Source organism: Gastrolobium bilobum, unplaced genomic scaffold (genome assembly GCF_033153095.1).
Source record: "Gastrolobium bilobum isolate Gb01-03AN ecotype WA unplaced genomic scaffold, APGP_CSIRO_Gbil_v1 utg12345, whole genome shotgun sequence".
NCBI classification, from domain to species: domain Eukaryota; kingdom Viridiplantae; phylum Streptophyta; class Magnoliopsida; order Fabales; family Fabaceae; genus Gastrolobium; species Gastrolobium bilobum.
This window is the reverse complement of record NW_026898413.1, coordinates 64853-88044: the sequence shown is the minus strand read 5'-3', so window position 1 is coordinate 88044 and position 23192 is coordinate 64853. Positions and strand designations below refer to the sequence as shown.

At 33.8% G+C, this 23192-nt stretch overlaps 2 protein-coding genes across 4 annotated transcripts; one reads left to right on the top strand and one right to left on the bottom strand.

The window, feature by feature from the left end:
* Window positions 1-4463: 4463 nt before the first annotated feature.
* Window positions 4464-9138, bottom strand: LOC133316025 (protein cornichon homolog 1-like). 3 transcript variants are annotated; one of them, XR_009752164.1, is made up of 5 exons: window positions 8942-9138; window positions 8599-8780; window positions 7084-7206; window positions 5148-5243; window positions 4464-4706 (listed from the first exon to the last, which is right to left on the bottom strand). XR_009752164.1 is itself a non-coding variant. In XM_061517717.1 (4 exons), the coding sequence occupies exons 1-4, from the start codon at window positions 9017-9019 to the stop codon at window positions 5198-5200; spliced, it is 429 nt and encodes a 142-aa protein (XP_061373701.1). In that variant the 5' UTR covers window positions 9020-9138; the 3' UTR covers window positions 4752-5197. The 3 variants fall into 3 exon arrangements, 1 of the variants encoding a protein (XP_061373701.1); XR_009752163.1 differs by lacking the exon at window positions 4464-4706 and adding an exon at window positions 4752-4971; XM_061517717.1 differs by lacking the exon at window positions 4464-4706 and having other exon boundaries at window positions 4752-5243.
* Window positions 9139-17254: 8116 nt separating this feature from the next.
* On the top strand, window positions 17255-19993 carry LOC133316030 (receptor protein kinase-like protein ZAR1). The gene is made up of 2 exons (XM_061517724.1): window positions 17255-18587; window positions 19353-19993. Exons 1-2 carry the CDS (start codon window positions 17255-17257, stop codon window positions 19991-19993), a joined length of 1974 nt encoding a protein of 657 aa, XP_061373708.1.
* The last annotated feature ends 3199 nt before the right edge of the window (window positions 19994-23192 follow it).

The window sequence follows — 23192 nt, the reverse complement described above, 5'->3', positions numbered from 1 at the left end:
ATGAGTAAATACTATTTTAGATCCTGACAAAAAATACGATCTTCATTTTAGTCCTTTACAAAAATAAATTAGTCAGTTAGTCCCTAACAAATTTAAAATGGACCCATTTTAGTCTTTTTTTTTTTTTGATAACGACCCATTTTAGTCTTTTTGAGAGACTAATATAGGTCTTTTTTCAATTTGTGAAGAACTACGATTTCAACTAAATGGGTCCACTTTGAATTTGTTAGGGACTAACTGACTAATTTATTTTTGTAAGGGACTAAAGTGGGGACCGTGTTTTTTGTTAGGGACCAAAAATGATATTTACTCTTAATTTATTAATAACAGGCACATGAAACATATAATTGTATTGCATGTGTAATTTTACTTTGGAGGGCAAAAGAAGCGGAACAAAAAAAGGACTAGTCAATACAAAGAGCTACACTATTTGGATCTTGTATCAAATATAGAGCTACTCGAGACAAGTGAAAAGGAACCATGTAAAGTAAGACAAACACGAAACATTGAAACTCCAAACGCCACCCGTGACATAATTTATATTTATCATACTTAGCAGCTTCTTATTTGTCTGGACTCTGTGGATTCTACTTTTTTCTTGGAACACTTGAAATCTAGGAATCTCTCAAGTCTCAACTACCAACATTTTTTTTATTTTTTTATATTTGTTGCTTCCCAAATACAAATGGAAGCTTCAATCTGGGTGAATTTACCTTGAAGTCCTAAAACAATAATTAACAAGAATAATAAATGGGTAGTCCAGCATCCTGAATAGGACTGGTAGCAGATTGCATAGCCCAAATTAGACAATGATGGTGCTGGACCCACAGGGAAGACACGAAAATGACCCAACATTTTGCTTTAGCGTCACGGACCAATTCTATAGTGTCAACACATGAAGCTGTTAAAAACCTCCCATCAGAAGGATCAACTAAGACAAAGGCAAGAATAAGTAAAAGGGGCATTCGTAATTTCTATCAAATGAACCCCAATCATCAATTTATGGTGTCATTTAGTTGTGAAAGAGAGTTGACAGAATAGAGGAAAAAGTCATGAAAAGAAAGGCATACTGTTTTGAAGCTGCCTACAGTATGTCGGGTCTGGCAACATACTCATTGCCTTTAGTCATTTTCAATGATCACTCAAGCACCTATCTCTTTTACTCTGAGGCCCCAATATGTCTTTCAATTAAAACAAATTTTTACCTTTGTCCTTAGAGAAGCTTTCCCACATTAAAAAACACTTGACCATGAAAAATATTTTGTGTAAAAAATTTCTTAGAATGGAAATTTATTTATTTTTTCCAGTTGAAAGCATTTAAATGGTGCACCTAAAAATCGAGGGCCTTAAGAATGAGCGATTGCCCTTCTCCCACCCTTATTGTCCAATCTGAGAGCGGATAGCTGATGCGTTCCGCTTTTTGTTTTTGAACAGGGTTATATGGTCGGTCCACGACCCCTGGATTGATAACTATTTTGTAAAACAATTTTTTGTTTTTAAAAACAAAAAAATAAAAAAACTTGTTTGGTAATGGGTGTTCTAAAAAATACTTCCCAAAACAATGACTCTTTTTAAGTTTTAAAAACCAGAAAACCAAAACATCCTTATGATGTTCTCCAGTGCTGTTTTCTGTTTTTGCATTTAGGCCGTGGCAAAATCGTAAATACCAGAATTCATTAATGGCAATTTCGTAAAATTAGGACCAAAACAATTACTTTATGATGGCATTTTTGTAATTCTAAAAGTTCATTAATGACATTTTTGTAAATAATTACAACTTCTTTGTAACTTTAATTTAACTACACTCAAACAAGTTTTTTTGTTTTTTTACTCTCAAAATCAATTTTTAAAATTCATATTTAAAACTGTTTTGGAAAACAAAAAAACTAAAACACTTTCAAACACATCCCTAATGTCTAATTTATTTAGAACTCTTTTTTGTGTCTCTAATGGATTCTATTATGTAGTTTAATTTAATTTAATTTACATTACATTCAATTGCTCAGGCCTGCTCTTGATCTCGATAGTATTGTGACCATGGACTTACAATCTAGTTTGAGTCTGAGTGTTCTTATATGGGCCTCCATATCTATCTCGGTTTGGCAACGGGGCATGAAAAACCGACCAAAATGTCTTACTTCAATGAGTAGAGGCTCATTTATCCCAGCCCAACTGAGTTCACATAACACGTTTCGGACTCTACTGTAGCAAAAGCCCCATGATGCTTTAAAAACTATACTGTTTCCAGAACAGAACATGAGGTTTATTCTGTCCCTCTATACAACCAACACAATGTTCTATCACTTGAGTGCGAATATCATTCAAAGCTCAATACCAAGAGCCATGCTTCTCTAGGACCTGCCTGATTGAAAAGTTGAATTCCATTCATGTGGTTTTACGTAATATGATTACAACGGAACAACAACTAATAGATAAAAGAAAAATAGTATCATTACCATGAGAATACAGCACTATGAAAACAAATTTGCTACTAATTTTATTCGAATTACAAAAAATGTATAGAATTTTTAGTTGTTGCAAAAAACATATATGATTAAATAATTGGTTTATGCATAATAGAGAGCAAAAACTAAGTCCTACAGCACCCTTAAAAATTTATCACATAAATAACCAAGCAAAAACTTATAAAGAGTAACTGAAGATGGTATATAACCATTTTTTTTTTCTTCAACTGTTTTTACAGTTCGCATAACTTAAAATCTCTAATTAAGGGAATAATATTTTCCCATGACTCAAACCCAAGAACTAAGAGGAATAATCTCATTACACTTGTATCAAAGTCGTATATAGGGGTGTAAATAGTCTAGGCCGGTCTACATGGGCCTACGGCCTAGCCTATATTAGATCAGACTTAGCCTATTATAAGTAGTAAAATAGAATAGACTTAGCCATAGACTTTTTTTGTACATGTTGAACCTATAAGCCTACGAGCTAACCTATATCATATTATTTATTTAAAATATAATCAATAAAATTAGTATTTAATAATTTTGAATAATGAAATAATATTATTTTAGTTATTCTTTTAATATTTGAATGTTTAATAGGCTTAAACAGGCTAACGGACCTAAGTCAAAGCTTTTTTTTTTAAATATAGGTCAAGCCAGACTTGTAATTTGAAGCCTACACAGGCTAATAGGCCAGGCTATACTCAATGTTTTTTTATACAGGCTTGACCTATTTAAGCTAAAACCTAGCCCAGTCTATTTACACCCCTAGTCGTATATAATCTTACAATTAATCCTTAGTTAACCCAAATGAAACAAACACGAGACGCATAATTTATTCAAATGGTCTTATCTATTTAACAGTAGACCCTTAATTTCGTCTAATTCATTTGTCTAACCAATATACTTTTGAAGAATAGAACTTGACGATGAAGATATACGACCAATATCTTCTGAAAGAGAAAACATAAAGATATAGCTATTATTATAGAAAATTTCTCTTATTTACCCTCTTTTAGAAATAAAAATATATTATTAAAATTTAATTTTAACTTGACAAAATAACTCATTTCTTCATATTCCCTGATGCATGAAAATTTTAAAATCACATTGTTCTTTGTAAAACAATTGTGAGTTGTCCGATTTTAACTTAGAAAAGGTACTGAACCCACACTGAAGTTCACACAAAGCTACTTAAAAACCCTTATGACTTAACCACACTTTAGCTAACACAAAGCTACTCAATTAATATCATTGGCCATAGCATGAATTTGAAAACGTTTAAAGAAATATATATTTTTTTTCTTTTTTTGAGCTGATTTAATAAAGTTTTGCTTCTTTCTCTTTATTAATTTGAATCATTGAAAAAAAGAGAGAGCTTATTTGGATAGATTTGCAAAATTTAACAAGAATTAAACATGACACATGCATCCATAAAGCAACCCCTCCACAATCTAATCTCAAAAAAGTTGTTCAGAGAATACTTGACTCCACTATACCACAATGGGCGAGAAAGGATTGAATTCTTAATAAAGTGCTAATTTTATTGAACATTATCAATAAATCCCATACCGTTAATACTGAGGGGAAAAGACAAGAAACACATTATCAAATTTTTCTTTTGGAGAAAAAACAATGTAAAAGATAAGATCGATGAAGTTCAAAATAAAATTGACCGAGCATGAATTTTTTAATAGAAACATCGTGAGAGAAGAACTGAAAAAAAGAGAGGAGAAAATAAAATATTTACAAACTTCACATGTTTATTGGATGAAAATCGCAGACACATTTTCTCTAACTCAATCACTTACTTCAATTCACAACAGGAAGTAAAAAGCTTATCATTTTGACCAATTAGTTTCCTATTAAAATGACACAATCCCTTTAACTTTCTTGCAATGACCATCTATTAACACCACGGTATCGTGGGATTTGGGGAGTTAATGCAACCTCATATCTTGAACAATACAGATTTAAACACGAGAAGCCAGTAAAGGTTAGAATCTCTAAAAACCATTCCACACTCGGAATTCTCATCATTCACATGGTGGCAAGCTTTTAGCAAGCTAAACTCAAAACAAATAAAGCATAAGTATTTAACTTAGCTTCACAGATGAAACAAAGAAACATTAACCTTTGGTTTTAATATATATAGTCAGTGAAGGAATCCATCAAGCCAAGCACAAAATCAGTAGAGATCCAAGGTTAGGGGAGCCGATATCAAGCAAGCCATGATTACTGATCAAACACACAGAGAGGGAAGCAAATAAAAAGATTAAAGAAACAATCTTGAATATTGCTGCCAAAACAGTTACCCACAAATCGTGTTCAAGTGATAGTCATCAATTTGAAAATTATTGACAGTGAAAAGAGATCTAGAACTTTAATCAGCCACTTGACTAATTAATCTGCCTTGAATGTCAAACAACCCCAAGACATGGACATCAATTATGGAGAATTTGTTTAATCAACAAGGGAAGCAACGCGGAGACCATACTTTGGGCTGTAGGACCAAAAACCAAGTCATACATACAACACAGGTAACCTAGAAATCTAAGGAAAGAATTCGCCTAGGCATTCAAACTTGTATACATAAAAAAAAAAAATGAAATGTGAAGAGAATGTTGGTTCGAGCATTTCTTCAAACAAATTATATTCAAAAAGGACAGAGCAACTTACACATTGGTTGCCATATTGCACAAGTAGTGGTTATTCAAAGGTTTTCCACATCATTCATCTTCAATATCTAAATAGTAGACACCCAATAATACAAGCCTGCAAATGAAAAGTTGGTAGAGAAGTTGAACTTGAGATTCCTTGAGGGAGTTATAAAAAGCAAATCATGAAAAACATTGCTTAAACGAATAATTGTAGAATATTTCACATACACAAAGCAAAATGTCCATCTTATTTTCCCGTGGGAAGATTTTTTTTGAAAAGCACCATAAAAGAAATAGGAAGAATACTAATCAAATTTGAAAAAGCAAGAGAACAGGAGCTTGCATTGCATTCCAATATTTCATAGTCCGGAATGGTTTATAAGAAAGATGTATTAGTATTAACCTTCATCAATCTGAGTCCCCTCACATAACTTTCCTAAAAGAGAATATTTGACCATGAAAGAAATTATTATGGCAGCAAATATCCTTGAGTTCAAGTCAGCTAATGATATATGCAGCAAATAGTTGAATATGGCAAAAACTTCTATTTTTTGTTTTTGTTTTTTTTGGTGTTAAGGAAATCCTAAAATTTACTTTGTAGAAGTAGGGCACACTTGCAAGCAAATAGAAAATAGAACTTTCCTTATTTTGATCATTTCATTTCAAAATGCTGTCTTGCCTTTCCATCATAATATTAGCAATTTACCACACTTGCAACTAAAAATCCATTTTCAACACTATTAATACAGATTGGGCATGTTTGTAGAATTTGATTAAAGAAAATTCAAGGTTCTCATTTTATACTATATATAAGTGCATGTGTTTAGAGAACCAAAACATATAGTTCCCCATTGTGTCTGACGCAATCAATTGTACCCTCCAAGGTGTGCCTATGCAGCCTAGACTACCTACAATCATAAGACACAGACTATTGGTAAGATTTGGCAGGCATATACAAGGAATCTGTTCAAGAATCCATCCCCATTAAGCATCATCTGCAACTCATCCTCATGATGACAAGTATGGAGAAAAATTTGTGAAGGTTGACATAATGAACATAGTTTTCGAAATCACAAATAACCATAATAAATCCTCTTTTTAACTTCATAATAAAGACAAATTCAGTACACCCTATTTGTCCCAGTAATGTATCTACTTAGAGGGTTTTAAAGGTTTGTAGATATGGGGCAGATTACATGACATCACAAAGATTAAACTCAGTATATGAACAAAAAATTTAAGTCCCCAAATCAAGTATGAAACTTAAACCCGACAATAGTTAAACAATCAATGTAAGGTCTTGGCCAGTCACCTCTCTAATCACTATGAAGTGGATGTCAAGATATAGATAGAAAGTAGGATGGTCAAGGTGGGAGATGTCCTGAGTCTTTATAGAGTAACCCAAAAAGCAAAATGAATTACTCCATAGTCAAACATTAATACAATTACTTCAAGCAGTTACTGTTCTTTCATGGGACCTACACTAAGTTGAATCCCTCCTCGAAATATGACTTAATTAAACTGTACTGACTAAAAAACAAGTGACTAATACAGTAGTGCATTTTGGGCATACGTTAAATTTTAATACTTTCACCAAGAATGCATTTCGGTAAAGTTTTACAATTTCTCTTAATTTATAAACATTAAATATTTACCCCAAACAAAATGATTTAATTTCTAATGTATCAGTGATTTTACACCCAAAAGTAGTTTTACACTTTTACTAAATACTATAAAGAAAAACTTATTCTTACAAATTTTTTAATAAAATCCTAGAATAGTGGCCCAAATATCTAATTCCTCAAATTTAGAATTGTAAAATAATATGCTTCCTGGAGCATGAATCCTAATGTTTCGCCTTAATTAGAAAAAGAAATAGACATAAAGTTAAGCAGTATGAATGTAAAACTCAAAAACAGTAGATAAGCATATGCTATTTTAAGGACATGACAAACCTGAAGACAATTATAAGGAGCACCAGTATGTAAAAAGCAAGTTTGGCTAACCGAAATTTCTTCTCAGCATTAAGTACCCTAAACACTTCAGTAACATCAATAAGATGCTTCCGTTTCACATACCTGAATCATTGAAATTGAACAATAATTAACTGAATAGAAAACGTAACAAGTTCATAAGGTAAACCCAATATGGAAGTACCGAACAAACTACAAAGTATGAGCTCAGTAGTTAATTATATTAACTCTATTTCTCATCATCGCAATTTATTGCCAATATTTATATCGCCCCAAAATATATTCCACGGTAATTATAGATACATGACACAAGTCAGAAACTGTCAAACATGAAACTAGCTTAGGCACATTGCATGCAACATAAATTCATTTCATTGGCACCACCAATATGCTAGATATTGCAAACTAAAAGCTGAAAATTGCAAATTAGTAATGCCAAATAATTGAAGAATAAACCTCAATGTAGGCATGTAGCTAAACAGAGTTTATACAATTTCATCTAACTTGTCTGCATGAATAATCCGAAAGATTAAAAGAAGAAAAAAGAAAACATATTGTCCGAGAGAATGCAGTTTCAACCAAAATATCCAGATTCTGATGGCAATAAGAGAGGATAAAAGAAATTAAAGCGGATTGCTGACACCAGGGCAGTATAAAACCATTATTCCATGTATTCATTCTGTTCTAAATCTCCATGCTGAAATAAAATTGATAATCAACAGCACAAATAGCTGCTATACTTCAAAAATTTTGCAGTAGCTTTAATATAAATTATATGGCAATGCTGGAAAATGAAGTTGGATTGGGCTACAATCTCAAATGAAAAATCGTTACAGATAACTTTCAATAAATTATGAATAAACAGATAAACAAATGGAGAGTACTCCATGCAGGGAGACAGAATTTCTTGAATCAACTACTTATTATCTAAAAGGATGCATCTAAGATTCAAGCCTTCAACTGTTATCCTATACTATGTTCTTACCTCGCTTTATGCACAAAACAAAGTAGAACCACGCTTGAAATCTTTGTTGGGAAACTTTTTTTTTGAAAAGAACTAAAATTCCTAAAAGCTTGTTGGATTCAAGTTAACTATTTTAGAAGTCAAATGTTGACATTACCAAACTAGGAGCCTTGGCTCAATTCGCACCAAGATCCTAGTGGGACATACTTGAATCTCTATGAGGTGCGTGTAAAAAATCACTCCAACCCAAAAACTTAAGATGTTAGGTGAGGGCCTTTCTTCAACCCAAAACCTTAAAGTGTTGGGTGATGGCTTTTTATAATGGTTTATATTATTTTCTAAGAGTGAGTTACCTACACTTTAGCATTCCCCCCCGCCCCAAAGAAGGAAAAAAAAAACCTTAACTTTAGCACAAATTATAGGGCAGGGGAAAGCAGAATCTGTAGGAAAAAAAAAAACATCATCAAAGAATGGACTTAATATAATTTGGGCAGCACATTGTTCACTTTGTTGTAGTAAAAATATGTACTTACAGCATTACATGATAGCAAGTAAGAGGAACTGTTATAAAAAACATGACCCAATGACCCGTGAAGAGGCAAAGAGCACAGAATAATCCTTGCCCAATAAACTCAGGAACAACGAAGTAATTCATCCGAGATGAAGCATCATATGGGTTGATAAAGTCAGCTTCTAAGTCAGATAAGATCAAAACCTTCAACCAAATAAAAAATTAAAAAAAAAAAAAAAGGGATTTTTAGATTCACTGAAGCTAAAAATCAGTAAGAACGTGAACCCTCTATTTCTCTTCAATCACATTGAAATAAATAAATAACTTTGGCAGAGAAAGAAAAAAAGAAAAGTCAAATCAAATACCTGGTAGAAAGTAGAAATCAAAAAGGCAACGTTGAGAGGGAAACAAATCAAAAGCCAAAAGAACAAATTCCAATCCATATTAGATGAGACACAGAAATAGGCACAATAAATTGATTGGAGGAAGAGAGTGACGTGGTGAACCCGAGATCCGAAACTAGGAAAATTTGCGAGAGTTGAAAATCACAGAGTTATTTTGACTTTGGACGCGGGTGAGTTGCTGAAGACTCGAGAGGTGTTCATAATTTATAGGGTGCTGCGTAGGAATTACCTCATTAATTTAAATTTCATTTTTTTTTTTTTTTTTTGTGGTAGAGTTCATTCACTGTTTTAATTCTTCTCAAATAAAAAAATAAATAAATCAATTTTGTCTCATAAAAACAAAAAACAGTTTATTTTCTCTTTATATTTTTTTTCTAAATCTAAATTATATTTTCGGAGAAACATTTGTTATTTTAAAGCATACAATTTTGTATCATCTTAAATAAAATAACAATTTTTTTTGTACATTAATGATGATTTTTTATATTCTTTCTACACCACAAAATTAAGAAAAAAAGAGAGTATAATGGAGGTGAGAATATAAAAAACCACCAAAATACAATAGTATTACTTAAAATAGCACAAAATTCTATATTTTTCCTTGTATTTTTTTCTTGTAAACTTTTGTCTACTTTTTTTTTTTTTTTTTTGATAGACAACTTTTGTCTACTTTTAAAGTTTGTTAGTTTTAGATTTTAATATAATTGATTTTTAAGAAGTTATTGTTAAAAAATTTTATTTAAATGTTAGAGTAAGATTATTTTTAAATTTTATATAAAAAGGGGTGGATCAACTTATATCAGTATAAGAATAATAAATTTTACACCGATTACAGAAAAAAATTATAATAAATTTTAACCGTTGATTTATATGCATATGACAGCTATAATTTATTAAAAATTAATAATTAATTAATGAGTGAGACTTAATAAAATCATAAGCGATTAAGAATTTGTGTAAGACTTATTATTTTTACACCGGATTAAGTTGATCGTATTCGTATCCCTTAAAAAAAAGAATATAATTTTAAAAAATTTATAGTCCTTACACTTTAAATTAATTTTACTTATTAAAAAGGTAAAAAAATTAGTTCTAGTATAACAAAAAAATTTGCCAAATAACTCTGTGTTACCCTACAACCTCATTCTATTACGGTGAACGCGATTCTTTTGGTACCAAATCTCAATTCACTGTACCCCTCCTAACTTTTACTAAAAATTAGTGGCAGAACAATATTTTTAAGTTAGTTATTTATTTAATTTTGAATTATTGTTTTTTGAAATTATAAATAATGAAGCATCCGCAAAAAGATTTGATATAAATTTGTTACAACAGTATCAAAAAAGCTAAAGCCGTCGAATTTGTAAGCATTTTGAAAGAAGTGACGTGAATTAATAAAAACAGTACTTTATTTTTATGTGTTTATTAGGTCAAGTGTTTGTCATTTTAAATAATATAATTTTATATCATTTTTAATGAAATTATGTTATTTTAATGTGTTTTAATATTTTTTCTTTTTTATAAAATTAGTAAAAAAAGAAAGTGAATGAAAGAGAATACAAAAACACATCAAAATGACGTGATTTCATTAAAAATGACATAAAATTATATCATTTAAAATTATAAGCACTTTTCTCCATTTCTATCAGTGACGATGTAAATTTGTAAATGACACATTGCTCAATGAAGTTTGCATAGCTGCTGATCAGTTCACAAGAAATTAAGTTTGGTTATACACGATTTAACCTAGTTTAAATGAGTAGTTTGATGATTAAAGTGACGAGATCTCTAACTTTATGGTGTGGGATAATATCACCACTTTGAAATCTCAAACGTTGTTGCCGTGTAATTTGGCTGGAACAGGTGTGGTGGATACCTTTAAGATACTTTGATGTTCAAGTTAATATATGATTAATGAATTTAAGTATATTGAAAGAAGAAGATCATATCTGATCTTTGAGGCTCTCATTTATAGTAGTGATATTGTCTATTTATTGACTTACTATGTCTCCTTAGTTTAAGGACATGTCTCATATTGGCTAACTCAGGTGGCTTTATCGGTCTACATCTCCTACAAAATGCCTTTTGGAGAACTATGATATTTAGACTTGATTGAAATCTCGTGTATGTTGGAAACTTAATTGTTTACTTGCAGGATTATGTATATGTGTTATTAATGTGTTTCCTTATAAATTAAGTTGTGGAAAAAATTTAAAATCTCACATAGTTTTCTCTTTTATCACTTACTTCTTTATGGTTTATTTGTTTTTTTTTTTTTTTAGAGATAAAAGGAAAGCAAAGAAAAGAAAAAATAGAAAACAAGCCTACGACCATCCTCGGAAAGAAAACCCCATGAGGTCCTACAAAACAAGGTTGCTACACTCCTGGGGAGGATTACAAAAGAGATGAGTTTCCCAATCTAGATGAGGAGAATAACTCGCTAACCAGTCCGCAACTGCATTTCCCTCCCTAAGGGTGTGCTTGATGACCCCTTGCCAGGACTGACTAAAGAGACCCAAGATTTTGCTCACCATGTTAGATTAGGGATGGTGAGGGCTGCAACCAAAGGAGATCAGGTTTGAAGCTGAGGCAGAGTCAGTGACGGAGCCACATGTTGGCTGGGTTGACCTCGGCTCGGGCTAAATTTTAACAAATTATATTTATCATGTATAATTATATAATTAATTATAATTTGGCCCGATTTAAAATTGTAATTTGGCCCGGGCTAAAATGTATAATTTGGCCCTATCAAAAAAATAAAATATATTTGGTGAGAGATTTGGGTAAGTTGTATTAAGTTATATGTTCCATTTTCACTTATATAAAAAAATTTAAATATATTTAATAAAATTAAAAATTATTTAATAAAATTATAAATCTTTTTGATACTGTCTGCTCAAGTGTTTTGTAATTAATATAATTTAAATATATTATGATATGAACTAATTAAAATTAAGAAAAATAAATACACATATAATTTAAATGCCACTGCGCAGAGTCTCCTCAAGGTGGACTCTCCCAAACCCTTTCGACCAAGCAATTTCCATGCCAACAAAAATGCCCTATAACTCAGCAAGTAAGACATTACCATACCCTAGATTCTTCGAGAAGCCCACAATCCAAGTATCATTACTATCGCGAATGACTTCCCCATAACCCATCTTATTATTCGAGCCACGACATGAACCATCAGTGTTTACCTTGACCCAGTGAATGGGAGGGAAACACCATTTGATCAAGCTTTCCTGTATCGGGTGAAGATGTAAACTAGCTGTATTAAGAGTGTTATCAGCCACAATTATATTCAAAACAAAGTTAGAGATACTCCTAGCCACAGAACTCGGGTCCATTATGTGATTGTTAAACACAACATTATTTCGATCTTTCCAGATTAGCCAACAAGCAACTCCAAAAGTGGTGCTCCAGTGGTTTGTTTCTTATTACTTACCTTCCCTACGATTTTTTTCATCAAAAGCCACATTTACCATCATTAGAAATTGAACTAACTTGCCAATTTTAAGCTTTTTTTGCATACACCAAAAGCACCAATCTATCATAAATATAAAATCTGGATGCTTTTTCAGAAATGCTTTCATTGCTCTTTGTTTATGTTATGGGAAAGGTTGTGTTTTCAAATTTGTTGTTTACAAACTCAATTATGTAATTCAGGGAATAAAAACACCTAAACGTGTATTATTCGAAATACATAGTTGAGTTTGTAAATAAAAATTTTGTAAATATAACTCTCATTTTTATGTTATTATTGTTGTTACCATTATTTTCCATTGTTTAATTTTCACAAATGCTTAAAATCAAGATTTTTTCGATGAGCTTTTATTAATCATTACTCCATCTATTCTCCGCCTAACAAAAATTCTTCATTAAAGCTATATCCCACCACTAAGGGGGTGTTTGGTAGGAGGGAAAAAAAAAATTTCCCAGGAGAGTGAGGTGAGGTAAGTTGGACATGTTTGGTAGGCTGGAAACCAGAAAAGGGTGAGGAAATTTTTTTTGCTGGTTTTATGTTTTACACATGATTTGTGAACCAAATTTTGCCATAGAAAGTGTGGTAAAAAAAATTATCGACTCAGTGGGAACATCAACCCAATTTTGTGAGACAAAAATACCCATGCGCTTATGAGTGGTGTGAACAAAATAAAAGTGGCGTGAACCACAACTTGTAGACTGAAACACCATTTTTGCTCATCGTCGTCTTCGTCTTCACAGTGTGAGATCAAGAGAAAAGACTGGCACCTTCAAGCAAATAGGACAGTAGTTCCCTTTCACAAACAATCTTCCACAAGCATCACAGCAGGTGTATCCCAAAAACCACCTATAAATTTTTGTTAAAAAAATGGGAAGTTCGCCCCTCAATTAAAATATGCTTAATCTGCAAAGCAAGGGGAATTAACTGCCAGTGCCATGTAAAAAATAAAGACAGAGAGAGCTTTAAACTACTTTAAGTAGCCTATTTAATTTAAAGGTGCCAGAAATTAAAAAGAAAACTAAGTTAGATGGAAAGAAACGATGAAGCATTATGCATAGAAAGAAACGAACATGGAGAGACAGAGAGAGAAGGAAGACAGGTGAAATAACATCTTTATGACAAACAGTTTAAATTTTTGAAACTCGAGGTAATTTGTTCATTTTATTTATTTTCTCATCAATATTTTATATTCATCCAAACATAATATCAGTAAAATTCACACAACTTTTTCGTTAAAATTTTGGTCTACTAAACACATTTTCGTGACTTACCCGACAAAAAATAGTTCCCACCATATTAGTGGAAAAAAAAAATTCCATTAATTTTTTTTTTCTTCTACCAAACGCCCCCTAAAAGATAACTTACATGGCTAATATGACACAGGTTAAATCATTTTAATGAGAGTTTACCAAAAAATAATAATTTAATGAGAATATTTTTACGTTAGTCGTGTTTAAGATTCTCACATGCTAAATAGTCAAATTAGAACCAGCACATCTATTCACCAATGTATTTATTGTTATAAAACGTTTAAAGCGATAGATTGATCAAGAAGACCTAATGCTTGTGAAACTCGAGTATAAAATTCAGGGGGAAAAGCTTCCAATGTGATTTTCCAAATAAATATAATTATCACTAACAATAAAAGTAGTGGTAAGTGTCCCCCCTCCTCCCTTACTATTCTTTTAGGGGTGTTTGGTTGGAGGATTTTGGAGAGATAGATAGAAAAAATAGAGAAGTGGAATTGCATGTTGACGTTGTTTGGTTGAGCGGTTTCTGATATTTATCTACTTAAGTGGGATTTCCATCTAACCCATTTGCATATGTTTTTCATGGAAATAGTCTGCATTTTTTCCCCAAATCAGAGGTGGTATTCCAAGTTATCAATGTAAGTGGTTTCACCAATTGACGAGCGTGCCCTTCATGAGCACAGAGCAAAAGTGAAAAAGGTGAGGCATCTATTTGGTGAGTTGTATGTTGTCACTTTCGTACGAACAAAGTCTTGCACAGAGAAAAGAGGAGATGTTCATGTTGATGGAAGCATTTCAATTTTAAAACATGGTTATTTTTGTAAAATCAATTTTTTTCCCATCTATATTTTACCTACAACCAAACATAGATTTTATAAATGTTACATAATTTTTCCGGTAATTTTTTTTACAACTAAACAAATTTTTTTTACATTTTCCTACCAAACTCACTTCCCCCCATTTCCCTATCAATAACATTCCCTATTATTCTTAAAATTTCTCCTCAATCAAACACCCCCTTAAGTCTTTTTGGCTTGAAAGATCTAATTCTTATGGAAGTTATACAAAGGAGAAAATTTCTTCAGAAAGTTTTATGATAGATTAGTATTTTTTTAATGTTGGCAAGATAGGGATAAATTGGGCAACTTAATTCAAATTTTAATGATGTTAAAGATGAATTTAAATAGAAAAAAACCATAAGAGAGGTAAGTAATAAGATAAAAGGGTTTTATAATTCTCATGTTGAAGGAGAATTAAATCTCATGTTGTAGAGATAAAAAAACATGTGGGACCCATGTGTTAGAAAAAATTATATGTAGGACCTATGTCAGCACGAAAATCAAAGGGTGTGTAGAAAAATTGTAATTCTTATGTTAAATAAGAATTATAAAATCCAAGATAAAAACATAAAACATAAGACATAAAAGGATAAAACATATGAGGATTTTCGAATTTTTCCCTCAAATTTTTATATGGTCTTATGTAGAGGTGGCAAAGTCTCTGTCCCGCCATCAACTCACCCAAAAATGAGTTAGTTCGCCCTGCCCCGCTTTTGAAAGTGGATTGAAAAATTTGCTCCGCCCCGTTTGGTGGGCTGGGCGGGTTGGCTCGTCAGCCTGAGCCTATTTTACACTGACTCGTCTCGACCTGCCTATACCCGTCATCAACCCGCCAAAAAATGAGTCCGCCCTATTTTTGAGATGAGTTGAAAAACTCAATCCGCCTCACTCCATTTAACTGGTGGGACAGATTAACCAGCCGAGACGAGTTCGTTTTGCTAGCTCTAGTCTTATGTTGGGTTGTCATTGAATATCTCATTTAATATAAGTCCAAATACGCTGTGATTTGAAAGGGCATACATCCGAAATAGCATTGAGCTAGAATAAATACATTTATATTTAGGAGAATCTAAAAGAAGGTAGATTCCCCCCTCCCCCCATTTGCAAAGTAAATATTGATAATACTCAATTTCAATATTGATGACTAACCAAAAGTTGTGTATTTTTCATTCTACAGCTGAATTCAATTAATGATCAGTAAATAAAAAGAATTAGGCAGGGATACCACAAATTAATCTTATTCTAGCATAAATTATTAAGAGTAAATACCATTTTCGGTCATCAGCAAACTTTACGATCCTATTTTAGTCCATAGCAAATAAAATAGATATTTGTGGTCCCTAAGAAATTTAAAATGAACTCATTTTAATCTTTTTGAGAAATTAATATGGATTTTTTTTTGAATTTTTGAGGGATCATGATTTCAACTAAATGAGTTTATTTTGAATTTTGTAAGAACCACAAATAACTTTTTTATTTACTAAAAATTAAAGCGAAAACCGTAAAATTTGCTTGGATCAAAATGATATTTACTCAATTATTAATGGGACATGTTCAACTCGTCTTCTCGATTTGAACATTTTATATTGACATAACGACGAAAAACTAATATTAGATTTGAGCTTAATTAAATTCATTTGAAGGCACGTGATTAAAAAATAAATAATAAAACATAATTTCATACGAATTTGAATCTAAAAGGATTTGCTGGATCTAGATAGCAGCGTAACATATTTTTTGGTGGATTCTGAAAAGTGGAAAGAGACTCACAAGCATGCTGTCCTTGTTAAATGATTTTCTGGCACCAGAAAAGGGCAGAAAACAAAAAAAAACACTAAATTACAAACACAGTGCACTGTGTGAATTCAAGTGCGGACTAGTCAGCCATTTTCTACTATATTTTTATAAATAATTTTGTAAGAAATAATTTTACTTTGTATATACACATAAAAATAAATGTAGTTAATGCATAGTCATATAAAAAAAAATATATGAATCTCATAATTTTTGTATATATAAAAAATAAATTATTCTTATAATATGAGAAATATTGATCCATATTTTTATTTAATTTACAATCAAAAAATGAACAATCTGATTATTTAACTAATCGTAATTATATAATTATAATCAAGGTAATTGTATTGCATACATATAAAAATGATAAATAATTGCACTAAAAAAAGTTTTTAAGTTTAATGATTTATATAGAATCCAAATTTAATTGTCATTTTCAAAAAAATTCGTTATTACGCGAGGATGGTTATATTACCTATTTATTTAGTTGTTTTACTTTTATTATTTTTTATCGCCTTTGATTTCAACTATAATAATATTGTTTATCACTATTAATTTAAATACAATAAGATAATAAATAAAAAAATAGGTATACAATATATGAATTGTTTAGTATTATAATGAAGAAGCATTGTCAGAGAAATTCAAACTAAACTGTAGAGTAGAGCCACGGCACCTCGAGAAGTAAACCAATTTGAAAAAACAGCAGTTACATTACATTACATTACAGCACAACCTTCTTCTCTGTGCTTCTCTTCCAACTTGCAAGCATTCTGCGCAACACCTTGTTGCCAAACATAGCAACAAAATTTAGATTAGGCACAAAACCAAATACACTACTAACGTTGTTTGGTTGGTTGTTGGTGGTGTTCCCCCAACTCCTAAAACAACGCAACAAACAATGCTTCTTAATCTTCTTCCTCTTCACATTGTCTTGCTAGTAGTACTCTCTTTCTTTGCTCCTTCCATCACCACCACCACTCTCAACTCCGACGGACTCTCCTTGCTAGCCCTCAAAGCCGCCGTGGAAGACGACCCAAGCGGCGTCTTCACCTCATGGTCCGACGCCGACTCCACCCCATGCCGGTGGTCCGGCGTGGCCTGCACCGGCGACAGAGTCACCCAATTAACACTCCGAAACAAAGGCCTCACCGGTTATATCCCATCCGAACTGGGTTTTCTTACATCACTGAAAAGACTAAGCCTTTCATACAACAACTTCACCAACGTCATTCCTTCACGTCTCTTCAACGCTACCACACTCATTGTCCTCGACCTCTCACACAACTCACTCTCCGGCCCCATCCCAACGGAACTTCGCTCCCTCAAATCGCTCCGCCACTTGGATTTGTCCTCAAATTTCCTTGACGGCACGCTCCCCGAAGCGCTTTCCGATCTCGCCGGCCTCGTCGGAACACTCAACCTCTCTTACAACCGCTTCTCCGGCGGGATTCCGGCGTCTCTCGGGAACCTCCCAGTGATCGTGAGTCTTGACCTACGTAACAACAACCTCACCGGAAAAATCCCTCAGGTGGGGTCCATTCTGAACCAGGGTCCCACCGCGTTCTCTGGAAACCCTGGCCTCTGTGGGTTTCCATTGCAGAACGCGTGCCCTGAAGCTCAAAAGCCTGGTGTTTTCACAAGCACAGAAGAAGAGCCTCAGAACCCCAAAGCCCTTCACCTCGGTGGTGGTGGTGGTAACCAAGAGAAGGAAAAACAGCGCGGTGGCGGCTCCGTCGCGGTTCTCGTTATCTCCGGGCTCTCCCTGGTGGTTGCGGCCGTTTCGCTTACCCTTTGGTTTTTCCGGCGAAGGTGGAACGGCGAGGAGGGCAAATTGGGGAATCGGAAATTTGAGAACGAGGTTGATGGAGTTGGAGGAGAAGGGGAAGGGCAACAGGGTAAATTCGTTGTGTTTGATGAAGGGTTTAGCTTGGAGTTGGAGGATTTGCTGAGAGCATCTGCGTATGTTGTTGGGAAGAGCAGGAGTGGGATCGTGTACAAGGTGGTCGGTGTTGGGAAAGGGTCGTCCGCGGCGGCGACGGTGGTGGCCGTTCGCCGGCTCAGCGAGGGTGATGCCACGTGGCGGTTCAAGGAGTTCGAATCTGAGGTGGAAGCCATTGCGAGGGTTCGTCACCCCAATGTTGTCCCCTTGAGAGCTTACTACTATGCACATGATGAGAAACTGCTTATCACTGATTTCATCCGCAATGGAAGCTTGCACACTGCGTTACATGGTATCAATTTAAACTGCTTAATGTTATGTTATGCTTTATTATGCCAATTGCCAAGTCACGTATATTTTATTGCATTTCTTTTCTAGATTTTGATGTTCTTGAAAATGGGACTTGTCATTTGTCATCTCCATTTGCTTGTTTAAATTTTCTGCCCAGTGTAGTGGCATAAGACTCATGTTTAAATCTTCATTATTGTCGTCATGTGATTAGTTCAAATTCTAGTTTTTACTTTTTACTATTAAGAGCCAATAATGTCACCATGTGATTGTCACCACCATGATTGTACTGATACTTATGCAGGACCTAATGGATAAAACTTTTACCTATTGCTACTTTCGCATGTGGGTTTTACTTTTCTTATCTTTTTGGATGTGTTTGTATTTGCACTGCATATTTTGGGGGGACCATCGACCATCCTGTCCATTAGTGAATTGTGCCTCTGCAATTGAGAACAGAACCCGCTTTTTTTATGTCTTGTCCGTGATCACAGAGATATAACTTTAAGATGGTCTACCTTTGGTACCTTAGTTAATGTCCTCTATAAGCTTACCCTCGTTTTAGCATTTCTAGTGGGCATTCAATCGAATTCATCCAAAGGATTTTGCGTGGTCCCTATGTGCCGATAGTGATACCCACAAAAATTTCAACTGCATTGTATATTTTAGTTACGACCACATTTGAGTGATGGAAAATCCCATGGTCCCAATGCATATAAGGACTGTTTCAAGCATTTTCTGCTCTTTATTTGGTGTTTTATGGCTGCAGGTGGGTCTTCCAATTCATTGCCACAATTGTCTTGGGCAACGAGGTTAAAAATTGCTCAAGAAACAGCCAGGGGCTTGATGTACATACACGAGTTCAGTGGACGCAAATATATCCATGGCAACCTAAAATCAACAAAGATCTTACTTGATGATGATTTCAGTCCTTATGTGTCAGGTTTTGGAATAACTCGTCTTTGTTTGGGTACCTCAAGGTCTACCACATTGGCACCAAAACGGCACAGTTCAAACCAATCTAATGTAACCTCTGCAAAGGGTTTAAAGGTTGAAGCTTTCTCTAACTGCTACTTGGCACCTGAGGTGCGCATGGGTGGTGGCAAGTTAACTCAGAAATGTGATGTGTATTCTTTTGGTGTTGTGCTTTTAGAACTTTTGACGGGTAGGGTACCTGATTTTGGAACAGAAAATGATGATAAGGTGTTAGAGAGTTTTGTGAGGAAAGCATTCAAGGAGGAACAGCCCTTGTCTGATATTATAGACCCTGCACTTCTGCCTGAGGTTTATGCTAAAAAACAAGTTATTGCTGCTTTTCATGTTGCTCTTAACTGCACTGAACTTGATCCGGAATTGCGACCTAGAATGAAAACCGTGTCCGAGAGCCTCGATCACATCAAAACACAGTGAAAAAACGAGAGAACCTTGTAAAGTTTTGGTTCTTGTTGTGGCTGACTTTTTTTTTTTCTGTATTATGTTTTGAGTGGTGTTGATTTGGTAACTTAGTGGTAACTAGATGTATCTTTTTGTTTGATGTCCCAATGGAAATTGTTTCCCTTAATCTTCATATGAAATCGAAGGAAGCCATGGCATCACAGTTAGGGATGTTGGTAAACCTTCTTTAGGGATCTCTTAGGTAATATATTTTAGTGATACACCTCATCTATAACATAACTTAGAAAAATCTAGTAAAATAATAATAATAGTGATAAAGATTTTAGTTGTATCTTTTAATTTGTTTGAATTGCATATTTTTATTAACTATCATTTTTTATGCTTTATTAACTGTTATGTACCGTTAAAATTTTCTCGTAAAAAAGAGTATGATTATAAATTTAAAATGAAAAAAGTTATTAATCAATATTTAACATTTCAGTGTAATTTTGATATGTTATTGGTATAAAGTCTTTTTATACTTTATTCAATTATACATTACTAAAATAGTAACTTTAAAAAATTGTTATAATTAAAATGATTTATCTGTATAGTTTTCTCTTTTCGCATTTTGACCCATGTACTTTTTTATATGCAAATCAATCTCTATAGTTACAAATTTACAAATCTGTGCAAAATTATCTGTCTTACAGCATGGGTTGTGACATAGGGAATTTTTTCTTTTTGATTCAGTCCCACTTTCAATTTTAATTTATTTCCTCTTTTTTTGTATTTTAACTCAATCCCCATAGTAATAGATTCGTGATGGGGCGAAATCGTAACTATGGGATTGATTTGCAAAGAAAAAAAAAAAGGAACCAAAATATAAATGAGTGAAAGTTATAAGGATCAATAATTTATTTTAACTATTTCCAAAAAAAAAAAAAATAACTTATTTTAACCAATTTTTTTAATGGCCTGACAATTTATAATTGAGTGATAGTTAAAAAAAATACCAATATTGACAGTACATCAAAACTAAATTACTATTATCTCTTTGAGAGATACTATCTTTTTTTCTTGGCTTTTTGACCCTTATGACTCTTAATTAATAATTAATTATCAAATTGCCCTTCATTCAAAACTATTTCGAAAATTTACCCTCCCCAACAAACATAACACCAATCTGCCCCTGTTTGACCGTTGACCACGAAGCCTACCCGGGTACACCATTACCTACCCGGGTAATTTTTGAAAATTTTTTATCTACCCGAGTATGTAGGAGTGTATCCGGGTAGAGTTCTTGAATCTGGGAAAATGGTTGAATTATTTACCCGGGTATGGATCAGTGTACCCGGGTAAATCGTGTCCAGAAACCCCAATATGTATGGGTTTCGGCCATTGTTGCGAGGTATAGGGTTTTTGAAACCCCAAATCTCTCTCTCTTACCCTCTCTAATCCGAAACATCACACATATTTCATCTCATCATTTCAGAAAGCTGAATCTTGGTGGGACATTGAGATTACATCTCCACACTCCCATTTTGTGCTCAAAAATCCGAACCAACCTCCAAACCCAAAACCTAGATCTAATTTTTGTGTGAAAGATGAGTTCAAGTCCAAACATGGTTCCTATAGTTATTTACTACAATGGGAGGCATTTTGAAGGTCCGAACGGTGTCCGATTTGAAGGAAAAACAAAAACGATGAAAATCAAAGTGGGCACTACATGCAATGAGAGAATTCTTCAAAAAATGGGGTCAGAAGGCATACATTCCATCCACCGCATGATAGCCAGGTTAGAGACTGTAGTGGATATGGATACAATATACTACATTGGAAACGATATAAATGATGATGAAGATGTGGAGTTCGTAACAGATGCGTTTGTTGAATGGAAAGTATTAAAATATATTGAGATATATGTTGAAGTTGATGTTGGACAATCTTCATCTTTACCGGTGCATACAACCACTACTGCACACTGTACCGGTCAAGAAGATACAGTTGTACGATCTTCTGCACCTCCTCAGGTAGCATTGGATGAGGATGAAGAGGATGAAGACGAGGACTATGTGGACAGCGAAGATGAGGGAGAACCTGAAAGTGCTATTCCAGAAGGTGATTCGTCAGACACTGACGTGGACGGTAATTTTGAGGCTGACATGAGCGCCGTAAGTCTCGGTACCCCAGCCTTGTCACCACTTCATGTCGACCCAGTCAGTAGTGGTAAGTTATTAAATTTGAACATTTGCTTTAGACAATTTATTATTTGTGGTGGTATTCATTCAGACAAATGAGAGTTGATCTTTAGATGCAGGGTCTGAGGAGCCATTCTGGAATGAAAGCCAAAATTATTCATTCATTAACTGGGCGCACCCTAATGACGAGTTGGAGATCCTATATGGCGATGATGACTTGCACGGAGGTTGGAAGTTAGGAGATCCGTTATTTGTGCAACAAGAATTTGGGTCCAAACCAGAATTGCAACATGTTGTGAAGATACATTGTATGAAGGGGCGCAGGACAGCCATAGTTGAAAAAAGCGACGAGTCAAGATTTGTTATGAAGTGTAAAAACCATGCTGACGGTTGTCCCTGGTATATGAGGGCAATTAAGTCGAAGAAGGGAGCTAATTGGTGGTCCGTAAATGGGGTCAAGGTCACACATGCTTAAATCAAGGACTAGCACAGGATCATAGACAGTTGGATTCAAATGTCATTTGTGCGGCTATAATGAGTATGTATTCTACTGTGTATTTAATGATTCAGATTAATTGAGAATATGGTAAAGTTAATTTTTTTTCCAGATATGTTAAAGGAAGATCCATCCACAAGACCAGCTCTGATACAGGAGAGGATACAGGGAACATATGGATACAACATAACGTACAGGAAGGCCTGGAAGGCAAAAATGAAGGCCATCGTTAAGTTGTTTGGTGACTGGGAGAAATCGTACGGATTCTTGCCAAATTGGCTGAAGTATATGATGGAGGTGAATGTGGGTTCTGTGTTCAAGCTTGATACAAATCAATGTTTTGATGAACGTCGAGTTTATACAGACAGGGCCGTATTTCAAAGGGTTTTCTTGGACATTTCACCAATGCATTGAAGCATTCAAACACTGCAAGCCTATAATTCAAATTGACGGCACTCATCTGTATGGGAAGTACAGAGGTACTCTATTGATTGCAACATCTCAGGATGGAGATGGATTTCTGCTCCCTATTGCCTTT